This window comes from Delphinus delphis, chromosome 20 (genome assembly GCF_949987515.2).
Source record: "Delphinus delphis chromosome 20, mDelDel1.2, whole genome shotgun sequence".
Classification (NCBI taxonomy): Eukaryota; Metazoa; Chordata; class Mammalia; order Artiodactyla; family Delphinidae; genus Delphinus; species Delphinus delphis.
In genome coordinates, this window is record NC_082702.1 from 18,149,190 (window position 1) to 18,170,625 (window position 21,436).

The window sequence follows — 21,436 nt, forward strand, 5'->3', positions numbered from 1 at the left end:
AGGTGTAAAAAGAATTTGACATGGCCCAATTCAGTCACCCAGATCGGATGAAGCAGAAGGAGTTCCTTTTATTAGTTATTGTTATAGAACTCTTAATCGGCTTAAGACTTCTGGGTCTTTTAAAACCATTATCACAGAAACACACAAACAGATCCTCTGCTTTCACTATCTACAGTACTGGAATCTGTGTGCTCAGGAGGAGTGGGAGTGGGAGTGGGTGATCAAGGCTGGGAGAGGGTGGCCCGTCGGACTGGGTGCCCAGACAGCACTACTGCTGCTATTTGCTTCTGACCCTTGACCCTCCAAACTGCCCTTGTGAAAACTTGCCGATTCCCTCCTCCTAGTCCCCTTTCTCACTTCTGGGGTGAAAAAGAGAGAGAGAAAAAAAAATCCGTGTCACTTTTCAGCCAAACCAATCTCTGGGTTTTATTCCAAACTACCTTCAGAGTTAAACGCATCTGTTTTCTCAGCCTTACTTCCCCAACAAGGCTCTCTCTGACCCACAGGTGGGAGCTCAGTGCTCAGGCAAATTCAGGCAGTGCTCAGGCAAATTCTAGCCTGGGACCTAAGGTGTTTACCACCTAAGGTGTTCCTTATTTACTGCCACAAAGAGGCTAGGGCCACCTAACTTCTGTCATCTACATCTGTGGTTCCAGTAGTTTATGCTATGATCTCCTGCCTTAAGAAGATAGATTTTAAAAATAGGTGGAGATGTATGTTTAGCAATCTAAGTATATAAGTAAAGACACTGTGTATGACTCATTGGCACCCGTATGAATTCGTGGCCAAATGTCCTTTATAAAAAAAAAACAGCTTTGACAGTACACAATGTGGCTACAGGATTTTTCTAACAAATGATTTTTTTTTTTTAATCTCCTTAAATTTGAAGTTAAAGCTGTTACGTTCTAACCCAGTCTCAGGGCTAATTGGCTCAAGACCTCTGTGCCCAGTGATGCCCCACTTGACCCTCTCAGGGGGCAGTGTCCAGGTCAGGGAGCTGTGCAGCTCCCTCCAAAGCCAGCTCTCCTACTGGCCAGCAAGCAAATTCCAAGGGATAGATAGGATTAAGGGCTCCAAAGAGGATTCCCCAGCCCTCCCCCAAAGGAGGATAAAAACTCTAGTCTAGTTCTGGAACAAAAATAAGCCCCAGCTAAGGAGAAAGTGCCTGTTTAGATAGCCGGTGGCCCTTCCCAAAGCTTGCACCCCTTCCAGACTGACTGGGCAGAGCCCTTTTCAATAGGCAAGGGTGTGCAGACGTGTGTAATCATGTGCTAAAAGAAAGCACGTTGCATGAACTTCTATTTGCACACTCTCCTAAGCTTAGGCCCCAAAGGATTAAGGTAATAAAAACTGCTTACCTCTTATTGCAATTTGTTTTCTCGTCTAGAAAACAAACCCAGCACACACACACAGGCCAAAACACACTTCATTTCACCTCACCCTCTTTCCAAACTGCCCCACTCGGAGAATGGGAATCACCGGCAGGGGTGGGGACACCAAGCTCAGACTCAGTGTAAACACGCCCCGGCAGCACAGGCGGTATTAACTCGGAGGAATCTCCGCTCACTACGAATGGTTTTCTATTAATAGGGGATAAAGCTCCTGCATACATTAGCGGTAATGACCCGGTGGCCCGCGCAAAATTAACTCCTCCCGGGCCATCAAGAGGAAGCCATGTTCTGCCCAGACAGATGTGTGCTTGAAACGCGCGTATAAACATACACGTACACACGCAGGGTTTTAGAACCGCTCCCCTTAAACATGCCAGATCCCACTCTCATCCCTAGTCCTGGCGGTTGCAGATGTTCTCCGAGGGGTGTCTCCGGGTAGCGAGGAGGTCGTTCGCGTATGGGTCAACTCAGCTTCGCCACACACACGGCCAAGGCCACAGCCGCCAGCAGCACGGCGCTGAAGATGGTGGCGGCCAGGGCCTTGCTCGGGTCGCAGGGCCCCATGCGCTGCTCTACGGACACACAGCGCATCGAGGAGACGCCGGCGCTGGGCCTGGCCAGGAGCTCGGCGCCTGCCGCCTGCCGGGCCTGCACCGTCCAGCGGGGCACGTTGACCTTCATCTCCATATCGTGGATCATCTCGCCCACCTGAAGGATCTCCCGCTCCAGCTGGTGAAGGTCTTCCACGTCGAAGCCGCGCTCCGCCTCGTGCCGCAGGCTGCGGGCGCTCAGGGCGCGCGCCGCTACGTTTGCTGCGCCGCCTTCCACCCCGGTACGCACGAGCGGCCGCAGCGGCTTATTCAGCGGGAACTCGGTGCCCAAGGTCAGCGCACGCCGCATGTCCGCTTCCAGCAGGTCCAGGCAGCTAGAGAAGGCCACCCAGAGGCGCTCGAACTCGGCACGTTCCTCAGCGCCCAGGCCCCGGTCGCGCAGCGGAGGTGTCAGTCGGCCGCGGATGGCCACCGCCAGCTCTTGCGCCTTCTGGCGCGTCTTCTGCAGCTCCTCTCGCAGGTTCTGCGAGTCCGCGGAGCCGCCGATGGTCAGTACCAGGTGGTGGTAGCATGCAGTCGCCTTATTGAGCGCGTCCAGTAGTGCCTTGCACTCCTCCTTCGCCATGGCGCTGCTCTCCGGCGCAGTCCGGCCGCCTGCGCCCCTCTCAGCCTCACGCCCTCAGCGCAGCAGGACACAGCCAGCCCCGACGGCGTCCCCTGGCCAGGCGGCCCGAGCACTCCTCATGGCCTGAGAGGAGCTAGCCACTGCCGCTGCTGTCTACAGAGCCGCTCAGGATCCACGACGTGCGCTTCCGCGGACTCGGCGCGGAGAGAGAGCCCCGTTAGCTGTTTCCCGTCCCCTCGTCCATCCTCCCCAGGTGCGCTCCTAGTCACACGCCGAATCTCTGCGCAGTCCTCGCCTCCACGGTAGCCACCCGCGAAGCCCGGGTTGCGGTCGCCATCCTCCTCCGGTGCAGTCGCCAGGGCTAGCCGGCCGCGGAGCCGCGCCCTCCGCCTTAGCTGCTGCCAAGGGCGGCCGGGTAGGGTTTCTTAGGATCCGCCCACCCCCTCCCGTCCTCGCTGGGCGCTTTCATCCCCTGGACCAGGGATAGGCGGGGCCCCACGCGGGAGGTCACGTGTAGGTCCCCCATCTCCCCCTCCGCACCCCATTACGGTCTGGAATATTAGCGCTCGTCAGATCCAATCCTCTGTTTTACAGAAGGGGAAACTGAGGCTCGATTAAAAAAAAGGGGGCTAAGATCACGCCACGTCCATGCAAGTGAAGGGGCTAGAACCCAGGTACCCTGACTCTTAGACCCTGCCAGCGATGGGAGTGGTATGCCTCGTAGGATTGGGCACCTCCGTCTCCCAAAACGAGCAGTAAAGGGCGATCTGCGGGGCGGGACGGCTCCCAAAATCTCCCCTTTCTAGACCAGCCCGCTTTCCAGCAACAGAGCTTGGACCCCACCCCTTGGATCAGATCTGCTCTCGGCCCCGCCCCCTCCCGTTCCGGGCACGCGCAGTCGGTGGCTCTGGGCTGGTCCAGCCTGAGTAGGAAGTGCTGTGTGCCTCCTGAGCCCCACCCCCGGCTGGGCGGACTCAATGATTGCTCTGCGCACGCGTCACTCTGAATAAAGACGACCTCTCATTGGGCTGACCAGAGATCTTGAGGCGCGGCTCCGCCCGACGGGGGTGGGCGGTGGAGCAGATCTGCGGCGTTGGGGTGGTGGGCCTGAGGTCTGAACCGAGGGGCCGGGAGGGGGTCGGCGCCGCTCTGGGAAGAGCGGGGAGTGAAACTATGTAGCCTTTTAAGTAAGTGTCCTCCCTCCTGTCTCCTCCCGCGCCCTCCTTCCCTCGGGACTGCTGCGCCTCGGGGCCCAGAGGCCGGGCGGGGCCCCGGAGCTGGAAGGGGGAGGGGCTCTTTCCTTTCCTCAGCCGGCGCCCCAAGCTGGGCTGGCGGTCTCCGGGCGGCCTCCAGGGCCCCGGCCCATCGCCGGGTGGACTGCCCCGCCCGTGCTCTCCGACTCCTGTCCTCAGCCGGGCTCGCTCTGCCCCTCTGGTGTGTTTGCGGGGCTAGGGGTGGGGTTGGCGAAGCATGTGCCCTCTGACTCCCGCTGCTCCAGGACAGGTCAGCAGGTCCGGGAACCCGGGAGCTCAGACTTGGGGCAGCACTGTCGTTCACGGGCTGGGTGGCCTCCGCGGTTTAAGGGAGGCCTCGCGGGGCGGGTGGAGGGGAGGGTGGGGGTGGGGGTCCGGAGCATCGGGTCGAGCTGTCGTGGTCCCCGCGGTAATAAAAGCGCGGGGGAGAGAGGAGGGAATCCCTGCTAGCCTGCCTCTCATGGGGCGGGGTCTCGTCTTCCTCCTGGGTAAAGATTTCTCCAGGAAAACTATGAAGCACCAAGAGGTGTTCCGGACTCTGGGTCTGTTCACTTCTTTTCGTTGAAAATGGACTGCCCGTAGGCTCGAGAGGAAGGCCGTGCCGCTCTGGCCGACTCTGGAGGTGCTGGGGACGTGGGCACTCGCGGCCCGTGCAGGGCCACGGGAGCAAGTGGCGCGTCTTCATTGAGGATTTAGGACATTCAGGGAATGAGGGGCAGGGGAGACTGTAGGGACTACTAGTTTGCCATGCGAGCTGGAATTTTCCAAGTCTGTGGGTTTTAGGGAGAGAGGCCCCTATTTTGATTAAGCAATGTACCCTTCCACCAGCCCTAGAGAAGAGCGACAGATATTAGCGGGATATTTACATTTCCAGGCCGCCTTGCCGGGCCTGATGTTGAGGCAGCCCCCCCGGGTCCAGAGCGCTAGGTTCAGGGCTCGTTCTCACTCAGCAGTCTGTCCTTTAATTGGTTGTTTCACTGGTGGTTTGTGGCCAGGGTTGGGTGGTACTCTGGCCCTTGGCCATTCTCTGAGGTGGAGGGTCCCAGCCACCTATGGGCCAAATGGGGCCTTGACAGAGGAAGAGTAGTTTTTAGGACAAAATCGGTAAAAGAAGGGAGAGCGCATCTCTTTGGGGAGCTCTGGGGACAGCAGAGGGAGATGAAGCTGCAGAGGTGGGCAGGAGACCAGGAGTGAGAGGCCCTCCATGCCATGCAGAGAAGTTGAGAGTTAATCTGGTAGGGAGTGGAGGGGAAGTCATTGAAGAATCCTGCACAGACTTCAGTGTTGGAAAGATCACTTTGTGTCTTTCAGGTGGACAGGTCTGTGGTGAATCAAGAGGCAGGGCCTGTCGGCCTCAGAGGGAGAAGTGCAGGATGGGGGGAGACACAGGTACTTCTCAGGAGCCCTAGTGACAGGAAAGCAGTTGGGCCGCTGAAGCGGGGTGGACACCTTGGGTGAGTTCTCCTCACCTTGGCTTGTCACCCGAAATAATCCCACCTGGTAGCACTGCCGGGAGAGCAGCAGTAAGTGTCTGCATAGAGCCTTGGGTCAAGGTCTTGATTGTGCCTCCTTGTGGCTCTTGGACTGTGTTGCCTTCATGAGGGCGGCTGCTGGGACTTTGCTCTTCGCATGTCTGCCTCTGTTAGTGTCTCTGTCAGGGCTGTCCCTCTGTTTATGAAGTGCCAGGATTAGGTGGGTGTCCAGTAACTTCCTCCTTTCCTAGGGGAGCAGGGGAATGTGACCATGCGATGATAGGTACCAGATCTAGAAAGGATTCAGACCCCAACAATTGGACATGATTTGTCCTGAGGTTGCTTCCACATCCGAGAGACACTGAGCAGTGGTCCTTGGACTTCCTGGCCTCCTGCCCAAAATACTGGCAGGGACGTGGGTGCTGGTGGCTCCCCTTCAATTCTAGGAGCAGGGTGATGGAGTGGCATTCCAAGGGGCAGTTATGCTCCTCCAAACTTCCCCCCCGCTCCGTGAGTGGTCACAGCCCTCTTCCAGCCCTGAGGCCTTCTCTCCTACCGTGATCCTCCACATTCCAGCAGTCATTGTGTTTAGCCAGCTCTGAGCATGTTCGTTTTTCTGGCTTTTGGCCAGTGCCTGCAGGACCGCCTGGGGCCAGCCCCTCACCCTCCCCTGCGTCTGGGCGGTGGATTTCCAGCTTCTGTGACAGACGATCCCTTCCTGGGAGCTTGATCTTTTTCTAACACGTCACTATCATTTTGTTCAAGTGGGGCCAGCAGTTACTGCATGCCTGCAGTGAGCCAGGCAGCGAGGCTGCATAGTGCTTTGAAGAAGAGCTTTGAGAGACATATGGGCAGGAGCCATAGACATTACAGGCCAGAAGGACACAAGTGACGGTAGTACCACACGTTACATCATAAAATTGCTTCCATTTGGTATTAAACATAGATGGATAAAAAGTTTTCCCTTTTGGCCTTTTCCTTCTGAGTCACAAATTAAGCCAGTTGGAGAATATGCCTGGTCGGGGTCTTTGGTCAGAGCCCTGGCAGGGCAGGAGAAGCCACAGCAGTGAGATTTCAGCAGGGAGTGCATCTCTGGGAGGTGCAGACTTTCCTGGGCTGGATTCTGCTGAGCCAGCCTGCACGCTGTCACCAGATGGTCCCTGACAACCCAGACTCATCCGGCCTGGCAGGACGGTTGAAGACCACAAAACCACGAGTGCATACCGCCTCCTAAAATGCCCAGAACCGGTCTGAGGCCTCACTTGGCGGTCTTGTTCAGAGTAACCTCGGGTAACTCACGTGCAGGGTTATTTGGTATCTCTGACTGACTTCACTGGATTTTCTATAAATCATCCCATCATTTGCACTTAGGAAGGGGTGGAATTTTTTTTTTTGAAGGAGTTTTATATATGAGGATTCACATGTCTTTCCAGTTTTACAAGGAAAAGTCAGTTTACATGTTATTCAATATTTTAAAATATAAAACCAATTCTTGCAAGTAAACTTGTGAGATTATTTTAAAGCACGTACCCCTATATAAGAATTCAACTCTGGCATTAAGCATTATTACATATTTTTAACACTGGGACAGAAAGGTCGAGAACAGTGCTGGACAGAGGTCTCTGAATCCCTACTCCTGGACAGAGGATCCAGTCATTGGCATCCAGGAGACTGATGCCCAGGAGAGAGCAGATGACTTGGATTGAAAACCAGCCAGCTCCATCTCATTCACGAGCAATGCTTGCTGAGAGTCTTGTGTGTTTACACCATTCATGCATTTGAACTGAATGTTTTAATGTGGCATTCAGGGCCCTTCCCTTCCCATGCTGCCCCTCTCTGACCTGCTCTGTTTGGATTCTTATTATTTCTCAGAGTTCATTTTCACATCTAGTCAAAAAAAGTTTATTCTTGAGTTTTCTTTGCTCTCCAGGAACCTGTTCCCACCTCCTGACCCTTTGGCCCTGCTCTGGTCCCTGCCAAGGATGCCTCCCACACTCCCCACCCCAAATCCTTCCCTGTTGCTCCCTTCTCTATCTCGTCCTTACCTCTCCTGGCACTGTTCTGTTTTTGTTTTGTTTTATTATTATTTTTTTAACTCTTCTTGCTTCCCAGTTAGGTGGTTAGTTCCTCCATCAAAGCCCATCTTGGGGGCAGGGGTGTTGCTGCTCTGCCAGCATCTTGTCTGAGGAGCAAGGAGGAGTGTCCCTTCCCAGCTTTAGTCTGACCTTGCCGCATCCGGTTTCTCATGTGGTTTTTATGTAAGGCATCTTTACTTTTGTGCTCCGCCATGTAGAACCAGCTGTGTCGGGAACTAGGAAGAATTTTGTTTTCTTGTGACTCTGTCCTAGCAAAATTATATTATCCAGTTGTTCTGGTAGAGACTCATAAAAGGATGATCTGGGTTCCAGTAATAATTGAATTCAACAGTTCAAATACCTGAATGGTTGCAGAGCTGGGGCCTGTGGAGGGATTATACGTAGCCATTTTCATGCTAGGCTCTTCTCCCTAAGAGGATCTGCAGGGAGCTCAGGGGCCTTCTTTAGGCAGTCCCCAGGATGGCCTGCAGCTAAGACAGCTCAGGCTGGACCAGACCGAGGGAATTTGATGCTGAGCCTGTGTGGCTGTCATGGGGACTTTTCCTTTAGGAGAAATGAAGTGTGGAGTCTGTGCATCTGTGGCTCATGAAATAACCCCTAATCCAGGCATAATTATTTTACATGATGAATGTAGTGGTTAAAGGGATGGGTGTTAGAATAAATTCTGACATCTGTCTAACCTGGAGTTGGCCAGCTGACCCTCAGTTTCTTCATCTGTGACGTGGAGCTAATGATACCTATGGTTATTGTGAGCATTAGTTATAGTTAGTTATCTATAGTTATTGTGAACATTAAAATGGGATGAGGATGTATAGATGTCATCGCGGTGCCTGACCAAGGATGCTCTCAAATGGTGGCTGTTTTTAACATTAGCTATAAGGAATAGAATTCATAATGCACTTATGCACACTGTTCTGGTGTTTTCCCAAAGAGGTGTTTGGGAATACTGTTACATAATGAGAAAGTAATTCAGTTTTTCACTCATATTTCATTCATCTGATTGTATCAAGGGTAAGTTTACTTGATGCTCTTTAATAGTTGCTAATTTTCTTCTTTTAATGAAGAGAAGAGGCCTCAGGCTCAAGTTCAGAACCTTTGGCAGGCAGTGGTATGTAGCCAGATTTTAAATAATGTCAATTGGATATATAATTTTTAATTTTAAGATGATCTTAATGGGAAGTGATACTATTTTTCATTTAAAGTAGTAATAAGAGTTCTTTTACAAATAAATTTTAAATGGGAGTAGGTGTTTAAAGGAAAATGTCAAACTTTAACAATAGGGCCATTGTGTACAAGTGTACAGGTTATTTATTGCACAGGTGTCCTGCCTGGGGGAGGAGAGGTGTTGGCAAACTAGGCTGATATATATAGCCTATGAATTGCTTACTAAGCCATGTGCCGTGGCACAGGACTGTACCTACTGGGAAGATGGGGTGCCTTTTTGTAATTCTCACAAAGGCACCATGTGGGCTAGCAGAAAGTGGCAGTACATTGGTGTGCAGTGTAGCAAAAATAGTGAAGGTAGCATGTAAATGGGAACCCTGCAAGACAGGTATTCATATTCTCCATTGTACAGACTAAGATGGAGGCTCGGAGAGGTGAAATGACATGGCTAAAACTCTGACTTCTTTTCTGTGCCCATTTTTCATATTCCTCTCTCACAGTTCAGTAAAACCACACTGATGTATGGTAAGGGGAGCAGACCAGGGGCATTGGAGGCCCCATTCACAACAGGAGCAAATCTATACAGAATATATAAATAATGTCTAATAAAAGTTTTATATGATCTATGATCTTTAATGAAGAAAATTTAATTGGAGGACATAAAAGAGGATGAAGGTGGAAAGACATACCATGTTCATGGATGATAAGATTCGTTATTATAAAGACTTTGGCTCTCCAGTCCATAAATTTAGTACAGTTCCAATAAAAATTCCAATAGGAATTTTCGTGGAATTGATAAACTGACTCTAGTTCATGTGATATCATAAAGAATTAGGAATAACCAAGTAATTTTGGAGAACAAGGGGAGAGGCCTTCCTCTATGAGATGTCAAGGCTTATTATGAAGCTGTAGTCATGTAAATGAATGTGGTCTAGCCCTTCCCTATCCAGTGTAATAGCTACTAGCCACATGAGGCTATTAAGCACTTGAAATGAGGCTAGTGTGAATTGAGTAAAATACACATCAAATTTTGAAGAGTTAGTAGAAGTAAAAAGAATGTAAAATATGTGAGTAATTTTAAAGTATTGATCACATGTTGGAAATGTATTTTGGCTGTATTAGGGTAAATAAAATATATAATTTAATTTCACCTTTTTAAAATATGGCTACTAGAAAATTTTAAATGACATGTAATTATGCATAATGTATATGTAATTACCTTTCTCACATAAATTTGTTGGATGGCGCTGGTCAAGACCATTGAAACAGAATAGAGCCCAGAAATAGGCCAAACATATATGGGAACTTGGAGTATGACAAAGGCAGCATTATCAGCTAGTGTGAAAGGGATAAAATATATAAAAGATGACAGTGGGACAGTTGGCTTATGCTATGGACTGAATGTGTCCCCCCCAGCCCCAACCCAAATTCATATGTTGAAGCCCTAATCCTTAATGTGATGGTATTTGGAGATGGGGCTTTGGGTTCGAACTGGGGTTAGATTAGGTCATGAAGATGGGGCCCTAATGATGGAATTAGTTGCTTTACAAAAAGAGGAAGAGACAGGAGAACTCTTTCTCTGCCATGAGGATACAGTGAGAAGGTGGCCATCTATGGTACAGGAAGTGGGCCCTTACCAAGAACCAAATCTACTAGCACCTTGATTTTGGACTTCCCAGTTTCCAGAACTGCGAGGAATAAATGTTTGTTGTTTGAACCCCCCAGTCTATTGTATTTAGTTATCAGAGCCTAAGCAGAGTAAGATAGCTTACCTTCAGAAAAAAATTAAATTAGATGCCCAATTTATAGCATATATAAAAATAAAGATGACTTGAAGACCTAAAAATGAAAACCTTTAAGATTCTTAGAAATTACAGGGACTATTTTTGTGGCCTTGGAGTTGGAAAGGATGTGGTTTCAGGTAGCCTTTGCTGCATAACCAACCAGCCCCCAAATTAGTGACTTAAAACTGCTACAATTTATTATGTCCTATTAATCTGTGGGCTGGCAAGGTGGTTCTTCTGTTAGTCTCACCTGGGCTCACTCATGTGGTTGCATTCAGCTGGTGGGTTGGCTGTCCTCACTGGACTACCTGGGCCTCTCTCTCCCCACATGGGTTTTCATCCCATGCGCTTCTCCATTGCATGGTGGTCTCAGGGTGCCGAACGAATGAGAGTGAAATTTGCAAGGCCTCTTGAGGTTGATACTCAGAAATCACAGAGCATCAGTTCTGTCTGTTGGTTAGTTAAAGCAAATCACAGGGATGGCTTAAATTCAAGGGGCGGGGAAATAGACTCCACCTTCTCAGAGGGGGAATAGTGAAGTCAGTTTACCAAGGGGCATGCCGAGATGATAGATAGGCTTACCTTAGATCCCAAAAGCACCGACCAGTAAAGGCAAAGACGGACAAGTTCAGTCACGTTAAAATCAAGTACTTTTTGAGAGAGTGGCATTGACATATATACACTACCAAATGTAAAATAGATAGCTAGTGGGAAGCAGCCGCATAGTACAGGGAGATCAGCTCAGTGCTTTGTGACCACCTAGAGGGGTGGGATAGGGATGGTGGGAGGGAGACGCAAGAGGGAGGGGATATGGGGATATATGTATATGTATAGCTGATTCACTTTGTTATACAGCAGAAACTAACACAACAATGTAGAGCAATTATACTCCAATAAAGATGTTAAAAAAAAATCAAGCACTTTTATTTCTGAAAACACCCAGTAGGAAAAATGAAGAAACAAGTCACAGATTGGGAGAACATATTTGCAACATCTTTTGGTGTCCAGATCTGTAAAGAACTACCAGTCATAAGAAAAAGGCCAAGAACCTATTAGAAGAGTGGTCAAAAGACATGATAAGGTAATTTATAGAATGTAAGGAAATGATGTTCCACTTCATTAGAGAAATGAAAATTAGAAACAATGAAATGCTATTGTATACTCACTGGCAGAAATGAACTAGCCTGACGTTACTAAGAAGCGTTGGCTAGGATGTGACATGAAGAAGGGAAATGCTCATGGACTTTGCATGGAGGTTGGAAGTGGTCCAGCGTTGTCAGCATCTGGGGAAGGTGCAGGTGGATGCATGCCGCAGTGTCTCTCCTAGCAACATTCCTGGAGATGTGCTCCAGGAACACATAAGGGTATAAGAACGTTCATTTTAGCATTGTTTTTAATTCTGAAAATGTGGAAGCAACTTAAGTATAGGATGTTAGATAAATAAATTGTGTCATGTTCACTTAATACTGTACAGCAGAAATTAGTGAATGAATGGGAGCTGTATGGATCAGCACGGCTAGAACTTGAAAACATAGTGGTGATTGAAAAGCATATGTTCCAAACTACTTGTAGTGTGATACCATTTATGTAGATTTTGGAGCACATAGAACAAGACTTTAGGACTTCCCTGGTGGCGCAGTGGTTAAGAATCTGCCTGCCAATGCAGGGGACATGGGTTCAAGCCCTGGTCCGGGAAGATCCCACATGCCGTGGAGCAACTAAGCCCGTGCGCCACAACTAATTAGCCTGCGCTCTAGAGCCCGCAAGCCACAACTACTGAGCCTGCGTGCCACAACTACTGAAGCCCACACACTTAGAGCCCGTGCTCAGCAACTAGAGAAGCCACCACAATGCGAAGCCCGTGCACCACAACAAAGAGTAGGCCCCGCCCGCCACAGCTAGAGAAAGCCTGTGCACAGCAACAAAGACCCAACACAGCCAAAAAATAAATATTTTAAAAAACAAGATTTTATATTATTTATGAATACATGAGTTTAAAAAGGAGTACAAACATGAGCAAGAAGGATACAGAAACCACTTCAGGATAGTGGTTGCCTCTGAAAGGGGAGGAGAGAATGGGATGGGGAGGGGCACATGGGGGATCCAGTCTACTCTGATATACTTTATTTCTGAAAAGAAAATCTGAGGCAAATACGGCAAAGTGGTAAGATTCGGTAATTCTGGGTGGTAGATTAGCATTATTACTCTATGGTAAAAATATTTCATTAAAAACATGCATATCTTTAAGATGTTATAATTTGGGTCATGTATGATGTTCTAAAAACAGCCATTTTTTACTTTTGCAGTGACTTGGAGTCAAGAAGATTTTCTGAGCATAATTTATACATTTAACCTGTAAAAAAAGTCATCTTGGAATTGGTGGGTTATCTTTGATCTTTCCCGATAGCGTGTTAGGTCTGTAGTGTAGAGTAATATGTGTCAGGGATGCTTTTTAGAAATTGTTAGATCAGGACTTTTATGTGTTAGGTCATTCTGAAAGTGGTCATTTACTGCTTTTTCCTCTCTCGTCCCAGGAGACTCTTTTTGCCCCATCTGAAGTCCATATGGCTCTGTATGATGAGGACCTCCTGAAAAATCCCTTCTATCTGGCTCTTCAAAAGTGGCGTCCTGACTTGTGCAACAAGGTGGCCCAAACCCGTGGCATTGTAAGTGCATCGATCCCGAGGGTGGTCCTTCTCCATGAGGCTTGGACCGAGCAATGCTGACAAGGCCCCAAATATGGTAGACTTCAGTTAAGGTTAGAAGGAGTCAGGTACAGGCCTGCTAAGTGCACCAAGCCCCAGACCATGCTCGGTATGTGAATGAGCAGAGAGGGACCGCCCCAAGCTGCTTCCTCCAGGCAGCCTCCTGGGACTGCAGCAGCCCAGGGTGTAATCCTTTCTCTGAACTCTCAGCCCCTGTTGTCACTGGTCTCACCTCTGTTTCTCTTGTTTCCATGGGGACCAGGAGGGCTTCTCCAGGGCAGAAATCGTATTCCTCCTCGTTTGTGAGATGGGTGCTCACTCCCATAGGATAAGGGAACGTGTATACACACACATGTATGTCACCTTCAAAGGCATTTCCTAAAGAGAAAGGACCGAGAGAACTTTTGTAATAGGGGCCACAACCTCAGAAGCCTGCAGGAGCAGCCAGGGAACCAGGAGCAAGAGAAGAGAGAGGAACCATAGTCTGCTGCCTGGAGGGAGGGCAGGCCCTGTGCTGCAGGTCTTTCTGGTTCCCAGATTGGTGAACTTGGCAGGCACCTTACTTACACCGTGGGACACAGCGAGCTGGGTGCCTTTGTGCCACCCATCTGCCTTGGACCCTCTTCTTTTTCTACGTTGTCCTCTTCTCCTACTTGTGTTCCTGCTTCTCTTGCCATGTGATACGATCTTAGGTGTGTCAGGTGGCTGAGGATTTGAACCAATGGAGAAATCAGTTAACTCGGGTTTCTCTGCAAGCTTGGAACTGGCTTTTCCCCATACCCAGTCCAACTCTCTGCCCTCAGAAGCCTGATTTTTTTTCAAGTCCCTTCTTGTTTTTATGATTGGTTTTGTGATTAATATCTTTTTCCCAGAATTTTTTTACTTTGGATTTTAGAAGTCATAAACTTCATTATAAAAAAAACTAGAGAGTAGAGCTGTTTCCAAAGAAGAAAATAAAAATCTCATAAAGCTCACCAGAGGCATTCACTGTCATCCATTCATTTCACAGTAGCTATTAAATGCTGCTGTATGCAAGGCACTATGTTTGATGTGGGGATTCAGCCAAAACCATGAATAGGCATCATGATCTTTACCCTCATGGAGCTGAAATTCTAGTGGGAGAGATGGTCACACTGTGGATACATATTGAGTAATTATGGTAAGTGTCACAGAGAAAAAGTAGAGGAAGCCAAGCCATCATGTTAAATGGGAGGGCCTGACCCAACTTGGGAAATACTTCCTTCCCATCTTTGTTCTATGATATTTAAAAAAAATGTTGTCTAGATAAGAGTGTGTCATCATATGTAACTTTCTCTTTTTAAGATGCTACACTGTGGACCCGCAGTTCTTTCTCAGGAAGCCCTGGGGGACCTGTGTGTCTTGCTCATCACTGTGTTGCCAGCCCGACACTGGGGGGGGCGGGGGGGTGTCGAATGATATGTGATCAGCTTGTACACAGCTCTCTGATTGGCTGATGGCGAGGCAGCAGGGTGGTGTCACAGGGGCTATCAGTCCTTAGGCTCCAAGAGGCCTGGGCTATGTCCTCTAGTAGTTCTTCCATTTGTGTGTGTGTGTGTGGCGGGGGGGGGGGGGGGGGGGGGGCGTGGTTCACATCTGCAAAACAGCTCAGGAGATTTGCAGAAAGATGCTTCTTAAGCTGTGTCATCCTGCATTCCAGTGGTGCCCTAGGCCCCTTACTGCAGCCCCCACTGAGATCCATGAGGGGCTGCTTGGGGCCCACACTGGGCAGCACTAGATTTCGGGCCTTCCTTGGCCTCGTTCGGTGGACTCGAGAATCAGCAAGGCCAACTCCTTAGCACAGGTCAGCTGTGGGAAGGAGCTAGCTCTCGCCATCCTGCTCAGCCTGGCCAGGTGTTGGTGACTAGCCCCTGCCAACTGTTGGCCGTGTGATGGAGCCCCGGCTCATCCCTGTCTAATCTGTTGTAGTGCTCCTTCCGTGTCCGTTGGTTGAATGAAACAGTAGAGTATCCCAGTGGCCTCTAGAAGAGCACCCATCCTTTCTGCCACTGCTGAAGGACCCACGTGACCTCAGCAGGTGAATGCTGAATTTCCTTCCATGGGGCTTGGCCTTTGGGCCAACTTTGGCGGCCCCTGAATCTTCCCTGGGGATTAGAGTCCTTTAGTGGGCTCTAAAAGTGTGAAGTCACGACTTTTGAATGTGTGTATCCCCAGGGTTAACTGCCTTCCCTCTTCCCCCTGCGAGCCGAGCTTGGGCCCCGCCCTCACACGCCGGCTGAGGGTGGAGGTTGGCGGGCCCCTCACCTGCCGCAGCCCCTCCCCGGGTTTGGCCGCCTTTGATGGGACTACCTCCACGTCCTCCACCATCCGCTCTTTGACTGATCCGTGGAGGCTCCTCTCCCAACGTCCCCCCATTCCAAGCCCAGAGGCCTGTGGCACCCATACACTGCTTCTCATGGTCATCTGTTCTTGTAACCATCCAGCTATTATGCACCGTGGCTTTTTCAGAGCCAGCTGGGCAGGCCTGCTGTACCCCTGGGTCTCTTGTCCATGGAGCTATGGCAAAAGTTCTCTAGGCTTCCCTGGTGGACTGCAGGTGGGTCCATGTGCCTGTAGGAAAAACAAAAATGACAAAAGGGGATTAAATTTGGTCCTTTTATTGTGGCCCTCTAATTATGGGGTACTCAGGCTTCTGAGGGCTAGCCTAAGAACCCAGCAGCAATGGCTTCCACGTTCCAGAGAACTGACTTTCCAGTAAATACCCATACAGCTGAGCTAAGGGTGCTGAGGTCCATATTCTAGTTCTCAGGATTTGTTTAGTATAGATTGAGGTGACAGACATTGAACATCTAGGCACTGTGTTGGGTTTGCAGGGTTACATGGATGAAAGGGGAACACAGCATGCCTTCAGGGAATCCCAGAAACAGGCCATTTGCAGCACAGAGGGATGAGTATTAGGACAGAAGTGGTCATGGGCTCCTGTGGAGTGGATGACCCAGCCTGGTGAGGAGTCAGGAGGGCACCCTGGGGTGATAAGACTAATGCTGCTTCTTCCTTTTATTCTTTCTCTTCTTTAGTGATGATTACTTATTTAAAAAATTTTATAAAGGGGCTATAATAAAAAGTTTTATTGTTAAGCTCTGAACTGAGTAGGTCCCTAACTTATGGTCTGCTTGGTCACTGTAAAGTTTGTGTCCTCCACACCGGCTGTTAAAACTCCATGACCTCGGGACTTCCCTGGTGGTGCAGTGGTTAAGAATCTGCCTGCAATGCAGGGGACATGGGTTCGAGCCCTGGTCCGGGAAGATCCCACATGCCGCAGAGCAACTAAGCCCGTGCACCACAACTACTGAGCCTGTGCTCTAGAGCCCCGAGCCACAACTACTGAGCCCGTGAGCCACAACTACTGAAGCTCGCGTGCCTAGAGCCTATGCTCCGCAACAAGAGAAGCCACTGCAATGAGAAGCCCACACACTGCAACGAAGAGTAGCCCCCACTCGCCGCAACTAGAGAAAGCCCGCGTGCAACAACCAAGACCCAATGCAGACAAATAAACAAACAAACAAAAACCAACTCCATGACCTCTGTTCCAGAGGTAGTCTGAACCTCCATCTTACGAGAGCCCCCAGGCACCTGGCCCTGTCTCCGGAGTGTGGCTTCATAGCTGCTCCACCCTACTTCTCCGTGGCTGGCTTCCTCACCCCGGTCTCAGCAGGATCCTGGTGGAGATGGATGGGGCCACAGAGAGCCAGCCCTGGCTTGTGCTTGCAATGAAGTGCCCCGGGCAGCATTGTCTGCCTGAAAACTTTGGGGGAGTCCCTGAAATTGGAGGCCCCCAGTGCACTCAACAGATATTGATTGGCACCTACCGGATGGTGAGCAGTGTGCTTGGTGGTGGGGATTCAGTGAAGTAGGAGCCGGTCATGCCTTATTCAAGCTAAGGAGGCGGAGAAGGTGTGTGTAAACAGGCTCACAGAATGCAGTCACAGGTGTGGGGACAGGGGTGGGGTGTCTCTGAAGCACCTCAAAAGTTGCTGGTCCCTTGGAGGCCCTTCCTCAGATGGGACTATGTGACTCTTTGATCCATTGAGCTGGAGTGGGGCAATCCCTTGGCCTGCGTAAACATCCCCTAGGCCTGGTTCATGCTGTCCCCTGGCCTGGGGCTAACCCTCGGGTTTCCAAGATCTTTCTGTGTTCACGGCTGCCTTGAGGCCACCTAGGAACCTTGAGGCCGTTTCTCAGTTCTGGCTCATACCTGAGGGCCTCCCGTTTCTTTCTTTAAGTTGCACTTTCATTAACATTTAAAATTTTTATGTTTTTCTCCCCCATTTCTCATTCCATATCTGCTACCACCAAGCCCATTCAGGACCTTTGCACATGCTTTCTTCTGACAAAAATGTTCTTCCCTTAGATCTTTAGTTGGTGGTTCCTTCTCTTCATCCATTCCTTGCTCAGAAGCTACTTCCTCAGAGACCTCCGTAACCACTCTACCTGAGTTAGCGAACCCTTGCCCCACTCCAGTCATTCTCTGTCCTGATATTCTGCTTTATTTTCTGCATAGAACTTACTGATATATGGAATATGTGTTTTATTATTCAGAAATCTCTATCCTCCACTTAGAACGTAATGTCCATGAGGACAAAGCACCATATCTCCAACAGTGCCCAGTGTCATGAATATTGAATGAAGAAAAAACAGAAAAACCAAACTAAATTTTAATAATTAGTTGAATAAAGTTGGCTATCTGAAAAATTTTTAAAAATTATTATGTTTAATTTCAAACATGTACAAGTGGCACAAATCATGCAATGCACCCCACGCCCCCATCACTCAACTTCCGCAGTGCCCAGCTCAGATGCCAGCATATCTCACTTCTATCCCTGCTGCCCTCTCCCCTTAGCCAGGGGACCATTTTGAAGCAAATTCCAGAAAATTATATAAGGTAGTCATGTGATTTCATCTGTAAATATGTAGGAATGTAGTTTTAAATGATAAGGACTTAAAAAAGTAATCACATACCATTATCACAGCTAAAAAATTCTTCAGTATCTCCTTACTGTTGTGAAATGTCTAGTCACTGTTCAAATTTCCCAGATTATCTCATAATTTTTTGTTTGTTTTCCAGTTGGTTTGTTTAAATCAGAATCCAAAGGTGATCCACATGTTATTCTGGATTGGTAGGCCTTTTTTAAAAAAATTGAAGTATAGTTGATTTACAGTATTATGTTAGTTTTAGGTGATTGAGCAAAGTGATTGAGTTATATATATATATTATATATATATATATTTTTTCAGTTATATATATATATTTTATATATATATAAATGTTATATATATATATTTTTTGTTTTATATATATATTTTGAGTTATATATATATATATTTTTTTCAGATTCTTTTCCATTATAGGTTATTATATATATATTTTATATAGGTTATATATATATATTTTATATATATATAAAAGTTATATATATATATTTTTTGTTATATATATATATTTTTTGTTATATATTTATATATTTTTTGAGTTATATATATATATATATTTTTTCAGATTCTTTTCCATTATAGGTTATTACAAGATATTGAATATAGTTCCCTGTGCTATACAGTAAATTCTTGTTGCTTGGTATGCCTTTTAAATCTCTTTTCCTCCTAACTTTCTTGAGCTAAACTTTGAAAAGAACAACTAAACTGTACCTACTCAGTGTGTAAAACTGGATCCATTTTGACATGTGTGTAGACTTGTGAAATCATCACCACAGTCTGTTTTTTTAACTATAAGCCCCACTTTCCTCGTTTTCCTTCTTTGCTCACAATTCAAGTATCAAGGTCATTCATCCTGTAGAGTTTCCTGCCTTCTGGCTTGAGCCGGTTGCAGTCCTGTGGTGGTGTTTACCATGGTCCTCTGGTCTCTGTATTTCCTGAACTTGGTAGTTAAGTCTAGCTCTGGGTCTGATTCAGTCTTGATTTTTTGCAGAGAGGCAAGCCCACTTCATAGACAGTTGTGATCTTCCATCAACGAGGGCCTCCCTTTTCTGCCGTGAGCAATTGGCGTATCCCTCGTGGGGAGAGAAGCTCTTTCTGACCTGCCTGAGGAAGCTCCTAATGACAGCTGCTCTTGAAGGCCCCAGAGTTTCGTGGTGTCTTCACAGAGGAAACTCCAGCATATGCTGGGCTGTGCTCCCTGCTCCCAGCACTGGCCTCCAGGAGGCCACAGGACTGGGCTGTGGTGAGGTGGGGAACAGGAGGTTGAGTCCTGGCTCTGTCACTCACTTGCTGCGTGCCCCTGGACAAGTTGCTGCACTTCCTTGAGCCTCGGTTTCCTTGTCTGTCCAGTGGGGATAGTGCAGAAGCTGCTTGCCTTGCGCCAGGCTGCTTTAGGACCTGGGGCTCTGAGGGACATCACCACTTTGGTCGTCATCTCCCAGGTGCACTTGAATCTGAGAGATTCCTCTTAAACGTGAGTCCCTGGGCCGAGCACAGATACACGTGTGGTTGCCTTTGCTGTGTTGAGCAAAGAAGCTGGTGCCCGGTCAACATGGTGGCCACGGTGGGACCAAAATTCACGTTTCAGGTTGAGGCTGCCCCAGAGACACAGTCTGGCACCTGAGACATCTCTGGTGGAGGTGGCAGCCTGCAATAGGAAACTGTATTTCTGTGGCTGGTAAAACAAACTGTGATCACAGTTCAGCTTAAAAAAGCATAGAAAGAAGATGGGAAGGAAACTGTCTTCATTGTGCTGCGTTTATCATTCAGGTGGTGGGATGCCGTGCGATTTTTTAGTTTCACTTTTCTGTACTTTTCAAACTATCGTTTCTTCATCTGGAATCATTCCTGAGCCTGCTGAGGACAGAGGGGGCCCCTGGGGTAGCTGCAGGGAGGGCCCAGCGGGGTGGGAGTGAGCCCTCCGGTCTGAGGCCCGGGGATGGGGGAGGCGTGTGCTTCCTCCCTCGGCTGGGTGGGCGCCTCAGCTTCCATCACAGTGGCAACAGATCAGCTGCTGCCCCTTTGGCCAGTGACCCCAGAGGTCCTCTCTGCCAGGAGGTCCCCGTGGCAGTTCTGCTGGAGCATCTTGAGATGCCTCGTGTTCTGCTGAAGTTGTAAATGACACGTCTGTTGAGTATTCACCCTAATTTGTTTTTTTCCAGGTGTTAGTACCCTGCAAAGGAAGCCTGTCAGGCAGTGTTCAGTCTACTTGTCAGTTTGAGTCCTATATTTTGATCCCAGTGGAAGAACACTTTCAGACCTTAAATGGAAAGGTATTCTTTCGTTTCTTGTGGGTCAACCAGGGCCACTCACTCAGTGTTTGGGAGTGGGGGAGGGGAGAGAATCCTGCTTCTCACCCTTTCACGTCTGTGTTACGTGATGGCTTTGACACCACAGCAGCCCTGCTACCTTTGAGGGCGGAGGAGCTGGCTGCAGCCAGGAGGTGAGGCGGGGCCGGGCACCTCTCCCTCAGCCCGTGGGTATTCTGCCGGGGAGTCGGGGAGTGGCTGGGACACCTCCCCAGAGAGGCCCTGTCAGAGCAAGCTGTTTATCCCCAGTGCCCTTGAGATCAGGGACGAATTTCTAATTTAAGAATTTTTTGTTTTGAAATCATCTCAAACCTATAGAAAGTTTCAGTAAGGTACAGAGAACTCTCACATACCTTTCTGCCCAGATTGGTCAGCTGTTAGCATTTTGGCCACATCTGTTTTATTTCCTCACCCCTATCCCCATCTATCCATCTGTCTATCTCTCTATCTGTCTACACCACACATTATTACTTTTTCTGAACCTTTTTCAGAAAGACTAAAAGTTGCAGACACCATGTCCCTTTGCTTCAAAACAACGTGTATTTCCTATAATACAGCACAGTGATCACACAAAATTTAGCACTGATAGAATACGCTTCTCCAACATACTGTCCTTTTTTAATCTTTTTTGGGTTTTTTGGCCGCACCCCAGCATGTGGGATCTTAGTCCCTGACCAGGGATTGAACCCGCGCCCCCTGCATTGGAAGTGCAGAGTCTTAACCACTAGACCACCAGGGAAGTCCCAGCATACTGTCCTTCAACAAATTCTGCTAGTTGTAATACCCTATTATAGCAAAAAAGATCTATTTTTTTAGATCCAGGATCACGTCTGGGATCATGCAGTGTATTCAGTGGTTAGTCTTTTTAGTTTCCTTCCCTTTGGAACGGTTCCTCAGTCTGTGTCTTTCATGACATTGACATTTTTGTCTTGCTTTGTAGACTCTCCCTCAGTGTGGGTTTCTCTGATATTTCCCATGATTAGATCGCAGTTATGCCTTTTCAGTAGGAACGCCTCGGAAGGGTGTTTTATCTCTCTCAGTGCATCGTGTCAGGAGGCATGTGACGTCAGTCTGTCTCATTGTTGATGTTAACTTTGGGGTAGGCATTCCCTTAT

General features: G+C 48.5%; 2 protein-coding genes across 11 annotated transcripts in view; one reads left to right on the top strand and one right to left on the bottom strand.

The window, feature by feature from the left end:
• RGS9BP (regulator of G protein signaling 9 binding protein) lies at positions 1–2,852 on the bottom strand. The gene has a single exon (XM_059999930.1). The coding sequence runs from the start codon at positions 2,565–2,567 to the stop codon at positions 1,854–1,856; it is 714 nt and encodes a 237-aa protein (XP_059855913.1). The 5' UTR covers positions 2,568–2,852; the 3' UTR covers positions 1–1,853.
• A 793-nt stretch (positions 2,853–3,645) lies between these two features.
• The window catches only part of ANKRD27 (ankyrin repeat domain 27), a 53,740-nt gene continuing 35,949 nt past the window's right edge, over positions 3,646–21,436 (top strand). For 6 of the 10 annotated variants that reach the window (XM_069540235.1, XM_069540236.1, XM_060000361.1 and 3 more), the window contains exons 1-5: positions 3,646–3,754; positions 11,280–11,417; positions 12,643–12,715; positions 12,871–13,002; positions 20,175–20,285. In XM_069540235.1, coding sequence (XP_069396336.1) covers positions 12,901–13,002; positions 20,175–20,285 — 213 coding nt within the window. In that variant the 5' untranslated portion in view covers positions 3,646–3,754; positions 11,280–11,417; positions 12,643–12,715; positions 12,871–12,900. Of the gene's footprint in view, positions 3,755–3,782; positions 4,071–11,279; positions 11,418–12,642; positions 12,716–12,870; positions 13,003–20,174; positions 20,286–21,436 lie in introns of those variants that run through there. The other 4 variants (XM_060000360.1, XM_060000363.1, XM_069540234.1 and 1 more) reach the window with 4 other exon arrangements.

Coding starts and splice junctions, on each gene's coding strand:
- RGS9BP (XM_059999930.1), bottom strand. CDS start 2,567: ATGGCGAAGGAGGAGTGCAAGGCACTACTGGACGCGCTCAATAAGGCG.